The sequence below is a fragment of the Anser brachyrhynchus genome, assembly GCF_964034855.1.
Source record: "Anser brachyrhynchus genome assembly, chromosome: 3".
NCBI classification, from domain to species: Eukaryota; Metazoa; Chordata; class Aves; order Anseriformes; family Anatidae; genus Anser; species Anser brachyrhynchus.
In genome coordinates, this window is record NC_137696.1 from 18,343,312 (window position 1) to 18,358,213 (window position 14,902).

The 14,902-nt window shown below is 44.3% G+C and overlaps 1 protein-coding gene across 2 annotated transcripts in view; it reads left to right on the plus strand.

Annotated features, from left to right (window-relative positions):
- The window catches only part of ACSS1 (acyl-CoA synthetase short chain family member 1), a 39,437-nt gene that overhangs the window by 12,150 nt on the left and 12,385 nt on the right, over positions 1–14,902 (plus strand). For both annotated transcript variants that reach the window (XM_080584670.1, XM_080584671.1), the window contains 6 exons: positions 4,850–5,049; positions 6,563–6,738; positions 10,210–10,362; positions 11,732–11,879; positions 12,171–12,308; positions 12,879–12,971. In XM_080584670.1, the coding sequence (XP_080440796.1) occupies positions 4,850–5,049; positions 6,563–6,738; positions 10,210–10,362; positions 11,732–11,879; positions 12,171–12,308; positions 12,879–12,971 (908 nt within the window). The remainder of the gene's footprint in view (positions 1–4,849; positions 5,050–6,562; positions 6,739–10,209; positions 10,363–11,731; positions 11,880–12,170; positions 12,309–12,878; positions 12,972–14,902) is intronic.

Genomic DNA, 14,902 nt, shown 5'->3' on the forward strand with positions numbered 1-14,902 from the left:
TTCTTCAAGGCCCTATGCTCATTCCATCCTGAGATGTCTATGTTAAATATGGGAAAAGTGTAACCTGCTAGCACCTACTAATTACCTCTTCATTAGAGATGAAAATGTGCATGAAGGAGTGAGGGATTCCAGGGAGGGATTCCTAGCACAGTATTTCTGCCAACTCCCTTTTTTGAATTGGAGAGGAAGTTGCTGCTGTAGGAGCCAGAAGGCACAGCTGATATTCAGGGATTTGTGGAGGGAGGTCTTGGCTTCGCCTTCTCTTTTTTCCTTTGTGTCCATTCCCTCACGTGCTGCACTTTTAAGGGAGCAAAGCAGAGCATGACCTTCCAGTATAGCCCTTTTAGAGCATAAAGGACAAGGCAAAACAGATAGATCTGAGGATAAAGACTTGGTCCTTGTTTTCTGTCAGCGTGTTCACACGCTCTCATTAAGCAAATGTTAAATAGGGGTTAATAATTAAAAAATAACAATGAAGGTTTCTGCCATCAGGATCACTGAGTCCTGCATAAGCCAGTGAAGTGCTGAATTGTTCAGAAAGGACGCCCTAGCTAGAGCTCTTTTGACATTTCTGTTCAAGAGAAAGAGGTTGCAGCTCTAGAAGCACTTGTGTATGTGCCATTACAGATAAGTGGTTTTTATTTCGCTTTCTCACAACTGCCTAACCGGGGCTTGTTTCACTTCCTGTTCTCCGCAGTTGAACATCGGAGATACTCAGTTTTGTTTTGTCTCTTTAATATTTATGTGTGTTGATATTCTACTCTAATGCAGCATCAGACGAGTTCTGGAGAAGAGAATGTGACCTTTTAGGACAAGGCACAAAAATAAACGTTGGGTGGGAATTCATTATTGCATGGAGTTGATCAGTTCATGAACTTAGGAAAAATAAGCAAAATAGTACAGCTAATAGACTGTATTTATGTAGTTATTAACGCTGCGCGTGCTCATGAATCACTTGGAAAGAGTTACTGAACGTTGTTCTCATCTCTAGCTGTAAGAGATGAAGCTGAAACTCAATCCAGGGTAAAGCCTCTCCATACCTGCTTGCTATAGGGTTGCCATTTCTGTTGCCAGCTGCTGCCAGAGACCAGGTACTGCACCAGGTGAACCCCAGCACTGAGCGCTTCTGCCACCTCCGTGAGTTACTGTGCTTCAGGAGGGATCTATTTACGTAACGCTACAAGAACAGTCTTAAAATAAATAACACAAAGTGCTGTGGCTGGGATTCAAGGCTCATTTTCGTTATCTTCCAAAGGACAGCGGTGGGTGGTATCCCTCCAGCTATCACTGGATCTGTCCGTATACTTTCTCTTTGGTTGTCACTTCACTGCCCTCGCAATGCAGGTGGAGTTTTATCCAAAAGTTATTCTCAGCCCACGTTGTTTGTTTTTTTTTTTTTTTAAATGTCATTTCCAAAGTGGTGCTCTTGGGCTTTGCCTATTTCCAACATGTGTTGGTTTTAAAAAAAGAAGCAAAACAATTTTTGACTGACCAAAACAACATTTCATTTTATTTTCAGCGTAGCTACCACCTGAAAACTGTTTTTTTTTTTTGTTCATTTTTTGCAGCTGTGGCCAGCTCTGGGAGATAAGCACACACTGGTAGATTCATGCTTTACAGCTGATTTTGGTATGGAGACCCCCAAATACATTTGCCTGATCACTGCTCTCCTGACCTCATAGATCGACATCAACACTGAGTGCAAGCACTCCAGTGTTGCTCTAATTAGAGCAAACCAGCAATGATCAGATTAACTTCGTTTGCACTGTGCTTATAGACAAACTGCAAAAGCAAAACAGAGAGTTAAAGCACGTAGGACAGTGATAATATGGCATAAATTAGAGAAATCAATAATGGAAATTACTGCTCGATAAATACATCAGTCCAGCCAGAGGCAAGACATTTGAGAGAAATACGTTGGTTTTAAGTAAAGCTGCAGCTCTCTCTCCAGCTACTGTGTGAACTGTACAGTGAATTAGCAGCTCTGGGAACTGAAGTCCCTTTTATGCAGAGAAAAACTGTCTTATTCCTGGGCATGCTGAGCTTTTGGTAGGGGTAGGAGGGGAGCACCTCCGTGCTGGGACTGCGGGCAGCCAGAGTTGGCTGTGCTGTTGGTGCTGCAAAGTGACCGCATCCCTTCCGCAAACGGGCTGAGACCAGGCGCCTGTTCCACGAGGCTTAGCACACGCTGGGCTGCTGGCAGCTACTTTTGGATGCAATCAACTTTCCATTACCTGTGGGGAGAGGACGTGCGCCTGATTTCCCGCACCGCTGGCGGCCACGGTCCAGTGCTGTCGAGGGTGCTGCAGAGGCCAACCAGCTCCTGCCTGCCCAGATGCTGTGGCAACGGCTGCTGCAGGGAAACCTTCAGCATTTAGCAAAGTGGAAGTCTCCAAGTTTGCTCCCTGGGACTTGTTTAAAGGTAGTTTGCCTTATCCCTGCTTTCGCTCTGTTTGAATAAAGCAGTTATCCCTGCGTGCCACAGAGGTGATGTGATTTTGATATTCTCAGCCTCCTCAGGTCATATCCAAAGTGCTCTTTCACTGTGATTGCACGCTCTACAGTCACATTTCAGAAACTGCTTTTGGAAGGTGTGGCCCTTCTTTACAGCATCTCTTTAAAAGAATCAGCTAGTTGCAGGGACCAGTGGTGAGGTGGTAATCCTTCCTTTCATTAACGGACCAAGAAATCAATGAGCAATGATTCTGGAGTCCTTTTTCTGTCTTCTTTCCAGGGTTGCATCTGTAGCTGCTAACTTGTTGTCATGTGCACGCTTATTTCAGGGGCTGCTCATTAAGTGAGGCCTGTTATCGTTACTGCTGATGGGAAGAAATGCTCGGACTCTCTCTTGTACCAAAAGTCCGTAGGAGTGAATAGGATATGATAACTTGCAGTATCTCCTCTAACGTAAGAATTGAGTGATCAAAACCAGCAGGGGACATGTAACAAGGAGCTTGCCTTCCTAGCCAAGGGAAATCAGTTATCTAGGGCATCAAATGCTCATGGTTCTCCCAAAGAAAAATACCAGTTGGTTTAGTCATTCTGCAACTAGTCTTAGTTACTTTATCCTATGTCACATTTCTGTTCACATCCCCAGGAATCAAACTAGACCAGTATATGACAGTGTACGCCTGTCGGGACAAAGTACAAAACACATCTAGCAGCACTTTGGTTTATGGCAGCTTTCATACAGTGCAACTTTCACTCTGCATCTCTGTTTTGGCCACCTTCCACCTTGGAGGTCAGAGCATGCTGCCCAGGGAGGACCCTGGTGCGAAACAGCCCCAACACGGTTGCTCCTATTTGCACAACCCAGATAAGCAAACCAAGCCCACGGCTGCTCGGAGGGAATTTGGTGTTGGTTGTGCTGGTCACGGCCAGTCTGCAATGCCTGGCATGTGAGGGCAGAGAGACCATGCACAGGTGGATGATGGTGATGCCACCCAGAAAGAAAACCAAAAAACAAAGTAATTTCTGTGTATCAGCAATTTTCCTGGCCATGCAGGGAAGAGCAATGAAGCTGGTGAAGGGAGCAGAAAACGAGTGTTATGAGGAGTGACGGAGAGTTTTTGCAGTCCCTGGTGGTATAGTTTATAGACCCCGAGGCATCTGCAGGTGAAAGGTCGAAGATGAGTGTGCTAGGGTGCATTTCTCTCCTCTGGGCTTCAGTACTCAGCAAGTTCTTGAACACAGAGGGCAATTTAATTCCTGGCAGGCTCTGGGAGTCATTATCTGAACCTGGAGCTGGCAGCAGTAAGAGGAAGGCTGTGCTGCCGTCCTTGAGGGTCAGCGCCTTCCTTGGCCTGAGATAACTGCTCACCTAAGGCTACATCCTGCACTTACCTGTCTTTTTCTCGAGTCCTTAGCTGCAAACACACTGAGCAGCTCAGTTCAGGAGAGCATCTTGGTCTCAGATAAGCCTGCAATTATGTTATCCTCCGTGCAGACATCAGAAGAAATGCACATGCAAGTTCTTGTCCGCAGACTGCATTTTTGTTCTTTAGAGGAACATTTGTTTCTGTGCTCCTTCTGAGGATGCCAGCGTGTAGCAGTGGCAAACACTGTGAATTGAGCCTTTGTTCCTGTTCCCAGTGTTCTGAGTTTCTTTATGTGAGAAGTAGCTGTGGTTTTACTCTTGTGAGGGCAATATCTAAGCTCTGCTAGGCTGCTCGGCTTTGTGGCACGGCAGGGTGAGCTGACAAACTGGAAACCACAAATTGCTGCTGGTCCAGCTTTGATGAGTCTTATAAAATCTCCCATAAATGTCTCAGGACTTAATTTCACTTTTCGTTTTCTTCCTTAAGTATGTAAATGTGTTGTTTACCATTTGGATTTTAAAGCTACTAGTTGTGAAGCAATTTTGGCGGTTCCTTGACATCAAGTAAACAGTGCTGGGAGTCTTTTGACAGCGGCTTCCATTTCGTCATGTGTTTATCCCACAAGTGTTCCTTCTAATCTTGTAGGTCAACAAGGCATGGAGGATGGCTAAATTGGACCCTGACTACTGGAGCTAGCAGGACAGTCGTTAGCTCGCTGGCTGCTTTCCCCATGCTTTAGCCCAGCAGTGAGAGCAGGGGAGGTTCCTTCCCGGGCAGCGGCTGCAGCTCTCATCTGTTCTTCCTTTGGCAGCAAATGTGTCTCTCTGCCCCACTTTTCTTCTTTTCCCAATGGCAAGAGCAGTCTGGCTCTGACCAGACCCCAGGCTGCTCTTCTTTAAGATGCAGAAATTGGTATGCCTTGTATTGCTAAGGTGACAAGGTCCAGAGGCAGTCATAATGGCTCGTTTGGTTCAAATTCATCCTTTTTTTGTTCTGTGCAGTCACCTGACGACATTGCTTCTGTGCCACAGGGAACTTCTGGATCTGACTTGCCGTCTTGCCAACACCCTGAAGAAATATGGGATACGGAAAGGGGACAAGGTTGCCATCTATATGTCCGTGTCTCCCATGTCCGTGGCAGCCATGCTGGCTTGCGCCAGGATTGGTGCCATTCACACCGTGGTCTTCGCTGGATTCAGCGCGGAGTCCTTAGCTGGGAGGATCATGGACTGTAAGTAGATGCAGATCGGGGAACAAACCCATTTGGACAGTGCTTGGCACCCTCCAAGACATGCTGTCGTCCAAATTCTGTGTTTTCTTGGCAGAAGAAAAGGTTCATTCTCAGCTGGCTGGATAGTTCGCTTTCCTTTGCAAAGTACTTCCCTTTGCAAAGTGAAGAGCCTTTTCCGTAGTGGCAGATTCAGTATCCTCCAGCCTTAAAATACTTCATAAATTGCTTAACGTTCAGTCTGCTCTGGGTTACTGCCAAAGTGAACCTGGAGGGAAAATCAGAGCTTAGGAATGCGGCCTGATTTGTTCTGATGCAGTATAATTGCAGTGTTTCTCTCATACTTGTGCACAGCGCTAATTCTGCAGTCTAAATTGTGATACTGTGATTTATGTATAGCAGTGAGGTGTTGGCAGTCTTCCCCCGCTGTGTTAGCCATTGTACCAACATACAGAGCAGTTCTTAACCCAAAGCAGTTGTAGTGTGATTAGATAAAAAGTAATGCTAAAAATACAGCAGAAGTACAAAATAGCAAGTGGCTTATACTATCTAGCAGTTACATCAGCTTCTTTATGGCTGATGTGAAGGAATAAATCTTACAGCAGTTTTCGTGATTTTTTTTACAGTAAATCTATAGAGAGCAAGTACATGTTTTGATTATCCCTCACTTTTGGCCACTTATGTGGAGGTGATGGGCTAAAGAATCATTTTTCTGCATCTTTCTATGGAGCTCTGTAATTAATGCAGCGTGATGCAGTTTGAAGTGGTCTGTCAGAGTGCTGCTACGTGTTGTGGCTTCAGGAAAGTTTCCCCACTAAGTACTGAGTGAGTTTCAGAAGGCTGCAGACATCTCAGAGCAGGATAATGCCTCTGAGAGGGTGCTGAGTTTAGGGCTGCTCAATTGGAATGGACGTTGTATGCAGCCTCAAAGAGAGGATGAGAAAGGGATGTAGGAGATGCTTGTTCACTGAGGCCTGCTGAAATCATTGGAGGTTTTACACTGGCTTCAGTGCGTGAGATGTTAGCCTAGAGAACCGGTATGCACTTTGAGGTATGTAACTGGGAAGAAACTGTTCTGCATGTTGACTTTGACAGGTAGGAATTTGTACATTTAAATTAGAGTGAGTGATACTTAGGCTGTACATTGGAAAAGACTTACTCATGTTCATAACAGAAATGGGAGTGAACTGGTGGGGAAGGAATAGAATGCCTGACATTGGAGTGGCTTGGGAAGGTTGAACTGACAACAGCCAGCAGTGGTTTAGCTGGAACTGTGACCCTGCTTTAGGGTGGGAGGGGTGGACTAGATAAGCTCTGAAGGTTCCTGCTACCCGTAGTCTGTGTAAGACTCAGGTTTTGAAGTGGTTTTGTCAGTGGCACTGACTGCTTTTGATTGATGGAAATTTTGAATATTTATCATGTGTGTTGTACTATACATCATTCCCAAAAGTAATGCAAACAGCGTGCACGTATCGGAAAACAGACTGGTATGTCTGCTAATTCTCTCTCTTTTTAGCTGGATGCAAAGCAGTTATCACCTACAACCAGGGAGTCAGGGGAGGCCGAATCATAGAGCTGAAGACGACGGTGGATGAAGCTGTGAAGAACTGTCCGAGCGTCAAACATGTATTTGTAGCTCAGAGGACAGATAACAAAGTCCAGATGGGTGACCGTGATGTGCCCCTTGAAGAAGTATGTTGATGCTGGTAAACCTCACCTATTTTCCCTGCTGTTTGTCCGTGTGATGTTTACTGTGCTGGGGGAGAGGGATATGTTCTACTAATAAGCATTAGGAACCGGCTAACACAGACAACTCTGAGAGAACCACTGCAGGGCTGTTCAGAACACAAGCATGAGAGTCTTGCTGAATGTGTAGATTACACACACTCTGGTGGCTTTGGTCTTTGGTCTGCTGTGGGCTGCATGATTAGAATCTGCAGCCAAGAAATATCAGACAGTCTCCTGATATTTCTTTCTTTTCATATGTGTGCTGAGTTAAAATCTATGAAGCAGCCACTGCACTGCAACCTTGGCGCTTTAGCGTAGCCGCACCAAACCTACCAGCTGCGACTGGCATTTATGCTGCTTCTGGTGCAGGTTTGCAGTGTGTGCTGCTCTTTCTATACTGCTGCAGTACCCCAGTGGGCTAATGGACACAACTATATTACAGTGACACCATCTATATATCACTGCAGTCACTTAGCTCTGCAGATGCCCATTGGCAGTCTGGTTAGCTCCTTTTAGGTCTGGGTGTTGGCTACATCATCTTTCTCTCCATTTGTGCCTTTTTGTCCTGAGTTCTGCAGGTGAAAAGGAGATGCACCTTACAGCATCTGCATTTTCATCCTTAAATAGGATGAAAATAATTCATCCTCAGATTATGGTTTGCTGGGACCGTGAGTTGAAGCAGCTCAATCTATGTCTGATTTATCCCAGCATGACCAGGGATATGTTGCTCCATTTCAGCAGTATTGAAAACCATGCTACAATTTACGGAATTAGTGTTTCCTGAGACCCAGAGTGCACTGATACCAGTGCCGTTACTGTTGTACTATGTACAGCCACACTGTTATGATTTGTCAGCTCTCATACGTATTCTCAGACTGGCCACTGTTGAAAGGCGGTGCAGAAATAAACAGATTCCTGAGAACTCTTAAAATAATCAATAAACAGTGTCATGGCTGCCCCATGACAGAGGGTAGTATTTACAACCTGTGCTCTAGAAGAAAGAAAGGAGAAAACAGTGGTGATTTTTAATATGTTTAGCTGGCACACACGGGACTTTGCAGCCTAATGTAGTTTTATCACTTTGCCAGCAGTGGTAAACAGAAAATACTCATCGCAATAATACCTGGAAATCACCCCTCTGCAGCCAAGATAATTACTCAGGAGTCCCTGTTCTGGTCACAAGAGATAAGGAGCAACCACTAGAGTAAGTTAAACAGAGAAGGCAGGTTTTATTCAGAAATTGTACAATAAGGAAAAATGTTTCAATGTGCTTTGTTGAAGGAGTAAGACAAACAGCCAGAGGTGGTCCGGAGATCTAAGAAATGAGCTCAGCTCATTGTCAATTATAGGATTAACTCTGAAACATAATGAGAATTCAACTGCTAATGCTTTTAACTCTGTTATCACTGATGTTCACAGCAGTTGTACTTACCAGCCACTGCGCTTATCTTCCCACATCGTAGATACTTTCTCTTTAGTCCTATCTCACATCTGTTCGCTTCTCTGCTCACCAGTGGAACCCCCTTCGTCCCTCTGTAGTGCAATTTTGTGTCCTTCATACAAGCCTCTGAGAAGCAGTGAGTCTGGGAAGGTAATGTGGGAAATAACTGAGATGCCATATGAACTAGCTGATTCTTTGTAATTTAATTGACTCACATTATCCACTGTCTTAAGTGAACAAAGACTACTATGCAATAGCTTACTGCAAAATCAGAAGCTCATGTTTTAATGGAGCATATGTAAACTTCATTTTAGTATCAAAAACTGGCAAGTCAGCCTATGCTGGTAGTGCTGAAAGGTCACCATAAATACCTAGGAAGTGCTGTAAATCAGCAGGTAAGAATTATGTCTGACCGTATCAGCTCTTCTCATTTTATCAAGCTTTGCTTGTCAGACACTTGTAAATGTTTGGACCTGGATTGGTAGTGTTCGCTTGTAAATAGAGTGTGTTTACAATATATACTTGTAAAAAGGCAGTACCTAGAAATTCCCTCAGTGAGCAACCCTTGCAGGAATCATTATTCTCCTAGGACCGTACAGAGCTTGAAAAAAAACAAGCCAGCTGTGCCTTTTTGCAGCAGCCATATGTTGAGCATCTGGAACACATGGTCATTACTGCAAGTTCGTACACAGCAAGAAAAATGTTCAACCTCTTCATGAAAAATTTACAGTTTGGGCAGACAAGCAAGACAAATGATGCTCTTCCAGAGTGTCTTTGTGTTGTTCACCCTGCTCTGGAAGAAGGGTTTTTTTCAGGTGTGTTTTCTAATGGTGGAATAATACTTTGAATTCACAGCCTGTCTTAATTCTAGCACTTTGCATCATTGACGGAAAGCATAAGTTTAGCACCCTTAGTCTCTTCAGATGGGGAGGGTAAGTAGAAAGCTCAGAAGCAGAACTGACCAAGCATACAGTAGGCATTCAGGCTTCATGTCTGAAGTTTCACTGTCTGTTTTGGTTTGAAGATGTCTCAGAGTCCCTAGTTCTGTTGTTTTTCACAGTACGGCTCTGTGCCAGACCTTAGCTATAACTTATGTTCTGTCTGGATCAAGCACATGAGTCAGGACTGGGAGCTGGTCCGGATGCACTTGTTTGCAGGATCTAAATGGTGACGAGAAGCACCATCCTGTGTAAGTTCTTTGCCTGGGGCGTGAGCATTATGCGTACTTACTGCTGTGCCGTGTTTTGGATGTTGGCCTTCTGCAGGCAGTACTGCTACAGGCACATTATTTCCCCTTCCTCTGATGGACTGAACATGCAAGCTTAGCCAAACATTTGCTCTGGACTAGTAGGACATTGCATCCTTCCCTCCAGTGGTTCTGACACTACAGGTGAAGAGAGGATCTAGGTTCTCACCCACCTGGCCAAATGATGGTGTGTAAGAACAACAGAGGCAGGAGGGTAAAGCACTGTCTTCCTGGGCAGAAGCAATTAGAATTTCAGGATCGAATGGACAGGACAGCCAGCCTCTGCTGGGGCTGGAGAAGAGAGGTGAACACACAGTTTAACTATAACACTACAATTTTAGGAAAGAAGAAAAGATCCCCAACAGTATTGAGCCTTGCTGGTGCTACTAAGTGTGGTTCATGTTTACAGTCAAACTTTGGTTTTCTACCAGCAGCTTGCAAAGGCTTGAGATGCAAGCTATTGCCTAACTTTTTTTTTTCCTGTGATATTATTTTGTCTGGCCAATTCCCCTTGACTTCTGGCAGAGCTATTGGTTGAGAGGCTAGGTGCTTTGTGCCCACAGGAGCCTTTCCACAAGGTGAGCAAGTGTAACCTATGATATATCCATGCATGTTTGTGAGGGGAAAGAGCAATGGTGGTGCTCGTCTCTTGGCCCTGCTGACATGCTTACAGATGGAGTATATGCAGTATCGATTAGCTCCATATAACTAAAATCTTTCTGTCATCATCACCCATTTTTTTTCTTAGGAGATAGCCAAGGCAGCTTCTGTATGCACTCCAGAGAGCATGGACAGTGAAGACATGCTTTTCATGCTGTATACCTCAGGCAGCACAGGAAAACCCAAAGGAATTGTTCACACCCAGGCTGGATATCTGCTGTATTCTGCTCTCACGCACAAGGTAATTCAGACATATCACCTGGAAGAGGTTCATTTACCTTCTGACAGTATTAATGATAGGGACTTTGACTGGTGGGGGTTATTGTGTTCTGCGTTTGCTGCCTCAGTGGTTTATTGGGCGTAACCAAATTGAAAAATTCTGAGAACATGTAAGTAATCTTCAGGATTTGTTGCTGAGGAATAGAATACTGTGAGAACCAGAGCCTAGAGCTGTGAAAGAACAGGAACTCCGTAGTACTTCTACTCCTGAATTTAAACTATTGGTGTTTTAGGCCCAAATTAGCAGACATTGAAGTCTGCATCTTTGAAGTCAGGTACTAAAGGTGCAGCTGAGGAGAGTCCGGTAGGTACCTCACTGGCATTGCTAAGGTGGATATTACTCCAGTATTTTGCAGTAGGGTACTCACCTTTTTTCTTTTACTGCTGAGAGGATCTGCCAATCTGTAATTGCCAAAGCATCTATTTCTTTCTTAGTCCAGATGGTAGATCCTGCACACTGGTGCAGGGAGGCGTTGTATGCAGCTGCAGTCCCTTTAGAGGTACTGTAGGGCCTGACAGGGAAAGGTACTAACATAGTTAAGGTGAGAATTAGCTCTCCTAGACAGAGGGATCAGATGACCTGTGTGGCCTCTGTGATCTTTGCACACTCGTGTGATGTTCTTGTTGCACATTCATGGGTTTTGTTATTATGGTGTCTTTTTTTTTTTTTTGAGTTCTGATCCACTTTCTTTGATTTAAAAATAAAACTGACTCTGCCTTATGAGTCAGGACCTCTTCACCATGTGGTAAAGGAATTAGATTTACAGAGGGAAGCATTTTCCAAAAGCAAGATGAGATAATGAGTTCTCCAAGATTTTTATTTGAATTTGATGAGCAGGGAGAGGGGCGCATCTGGAAAGCAATACACTGATAGAGAAGCCAAGCAGCTGAGAACATTTCTCAGAAAATCTTTCGTGGGCACATATCAATTTCTCCAGCATTCTTATGGAAACCTGTTCATATTCATGAGGGGTCTAAGCCTCTGAGGCCTGCAGCTTCCCTGCAGTTCAGCATCAGCTCTACCATGTGGACTGTTTGGGGTAAGCAACTGCGGGTATTCACAGCTCTGGGTTTTGGTTGTAGGCTCCTGGTACAGCCATGTGCCTTGATGTTTGCAGAAGGAGTTAAGAAACTTGGAAGGCTTGATTGCTCTGACTTGCTTCCTCACCTTGGACTGCCCTTTGTTTTGCTGTGTCCCGTGTGACTGGCTCCACTCACCTTGTGAGCTCTCTTGCTCCCACTTGGATGCATCCCATCCAACACCGTACCCTTAAGCTTTTTGCACCTGCCAACAGGAAGCCAGCTGGCCTTACATTTATTTATCTTTGCAGTATGTGTTTGACTACCAACAAGGCGATGTCTTCGGCTGCGTGGCTGACATTGGCTGGATCACAGGACATAGCTATGTTGTCTATGGACCACTCTGCAATGGAGGCACCACCGTGCTGTTCGAAAGCACTCCAGTGTACCCTGACCCAGGTGAGGAAGTGGTGGGTAAAGGTTTGGCTAGACCTGCAGTTTGACAAGGCAAAAGGAGGTTACACACCTATCCAGTGTGACCTGCCTGCTCAGGGAAGGTAAGCTCAATTTCTTTGGAATGTGTATCTGTAATGTTTGGGAATGTCTATGCATCCAGTGTGGAAAAATAAGAAATGTTGCCATTGGTTTTGCTCTGTGCTCACAGTAACCACAGCTTTAGCTTTGACTATTAACCTTCAAGCTGAGCTTTTGTGGTGGAATGTCAGTGGCAATATGTTTATGACCTTGCAGGTCGTTACTGGGAAGTGGTACAAAGGTTGAAAATTAATCAGTTTTATGGAGCACCTACAGCTATACGCTTACTGCTGAATTACGGAGACAAGTGGGTGAAGAAATACGATAGATCATCCCTGAAGACCCTGGGATCAGGTAGGGGGCATAAAATCTTCCTCTGAAAAAGATACGGGGTTCTAGCTGATGAGGGTGAAAATACTAGAGGGGCTTGGCTGACCAGATGGGATGTGGTAGAAATAGTTGATAAAGCAGGCTCCCCGTCTGGCTTTTCAGATATTGTCTTAGAAGAAGGAGAAACAAATTGAAATGAGGCACGTTGAACCTTAATGTAGTTGCACATTTCCTAGCTTATTTTGTAGGATTGTATTCTTTCCTGAAAAGGTTTATTCAATGGTAAATTAACTTTACGGGCTTAGATAGCCCAAGCAGCATTTCACTGCATTATTTAGAATTCTAGAGGTTCTTATACATGACCTGCATTAATTAATTACTTTCTGTGATATTTACTGCTTGCCTTTTGGTCTTTCTGGAAAAAGTAAGTCTTCAGTTACATAAATGCATTGTAGTCCTTTGCACATCTCAGCAAGAAAGCCGTAAGCATTCTACTTACTCATGCAGTCACCATGTTGTGCACCAAAAGGGAGAACAAACTGCCTGCAACCCCTTGAGTCTCAGGCTACTTCCTTTTTTTTATTTTGGATCTAGTGGGAGAGCCCATCAACAACGAAGCGTGGCAGTGGTTCTACCACGTGGTGGGAGAAGGGCGCTGCACCCTCGTGGACACATGGTGGCAGACAGGTAAAAGGCATCCTTGGGGAGTGCACAGGGCCCTGATGGTTGATAGGGAGGCGGTGGTGGATAGAGAAGAATTTATACGTTTAGATTCAACCCAATGAATCTGTCAAAAAAAAAAAAAAAATCTGGCATTTTTTTCAGATCTGGAAAGTCACTGGGGAGTTTCAGCACATAATAGCAGTATAACAGCATCTAAAAGCAATAGCAATGTTTTTTGTTTTGTTTCGTAATTTTTTTTGTCCTTTTCCTCTCTAAATGTTCTTTGATATTTTGAAAGCTGGAAAATCTCAATTGGTTTGAGAAACAGAAAGAAGAGATTGAATTTCTAGGCAAAGCTGGGAGTAGGCAGCTAGAATTAGAAATCTGATTTCCAGTTATTTATTGAACCGTAGTGACCTTGATATGGCCTTATCACGAAAGGACATTTATAGCACCATATAGCCACAGACCGTACTAAGGTGTGTTTTGTTTCCTTGCCTGGAAAAGGTTAGAGGAGGATGGAAAGCTAAACCGTGTAGTGAAAGGCACCTACTGCAGCTGTTCTGGGTGATTGGGAAGGAATCAGCTGGGGCTTGCTGGCTGTGCATGGACACTGGGAGCAGCCCCTCCCAGGGCTGAAGGAGAGTATGCTGTAGTTGCTTTGGCTGAGGCTGTGCTGCCTGGTGGGACCTGCATTTGAAGGAGTCCTGCAGCGCCTTCGCAGCCCCAGCAGCAGCCACTCCTCTCTTCTGGACACCAACATTCAAGAGCTGCAAAAGGTGTCTTGAATGCTCCATCTAAATCTTGATGGAAATATATCCTTCTCAAGCTGTGAGCCACACAGTTCACCATGGATTTAAAAGACAGCACAGCTGCTGGCTTTCTGCCTCTGTTGAAAAAAAGCCTTACTTACTCTTGAATTTCTAGCTGCTGCTGAGCAGAATATTCATTCCCTTTCTAGTCAAACTGCTCATGACTCCACCTTTATTCCTGCTACCAGACTCCCTATTCAGGATCCCTGTGGCCAGTCTCAATGTGATGAGTTAGCTTCTGGCACCCAACCAAGTTCCATTTAATCCAGATCAGACTTGCAGACTCTTTTTATTTTCAGATTTGAAATAAAACAGAGCAGCAATGTTATCTGCTCAGTACTTCAGTTACTAATACCTTAATCCATCTGGGTTCTCACACGCTGAGCAGAAGAAAACATGACTGTCTAGGTGCTACATGCTTTCTGCCTCACTACTTTGAAATGAAACACCACAGAGAAGCAGTTGATTCCTGCACAGTGATGGAGATGAGGAGAATCTTTTTTGCCCCAGCATTTTTGGTTTTAGCTTGTCTTCAGTCACTGATGCGTGTAGTGTGGTAGGTTTCCTTTGTCCCTTAAATCCAGGGTTAGATCTTAAGTGAAGCTGTATTTCTCCTGGGTTTTTGAAGCAACAACTGTCAGGTGAGAGGTCAAAGAATATTTGCTGGACAGTCTGTAAATGCAGAGTGCTTGGTTCGTACCTTGAACGAAGCATAGTTTTGCCTGCAAACAGTTACCAGCTCCTGGAAGCATAATATAATGATAAATATTCATGAAATTGATTTTGTTAGAAAGTAGAATCAATCTTTCTCCACATGAGATTGATGCTTCCAATAAAGAGGAAGCCAAATTAATCATGGGAACACTACATACACTATACAAATATAAAGGGAGTGTGGAAAGAGATCACAGAAACGGTTTGATGGATGCTGGTTGTGATCCTGCAGTGTCACTTCTCCTAGACAAATTTTGGTGTAGCTTGTTAATTATACTGTTGTATGCAGTGTCCTCTATGGTACATTGCTCTCCAAAGCAGTGGCGTGTTGCCAGCTAATAAAGCCTGGTAGGCATAAAGATGAACAAATGGTGATTTAAGGATCCACTTGAATGCCTTTGGATGAGCAAATGAGTGAGATAGCAATTG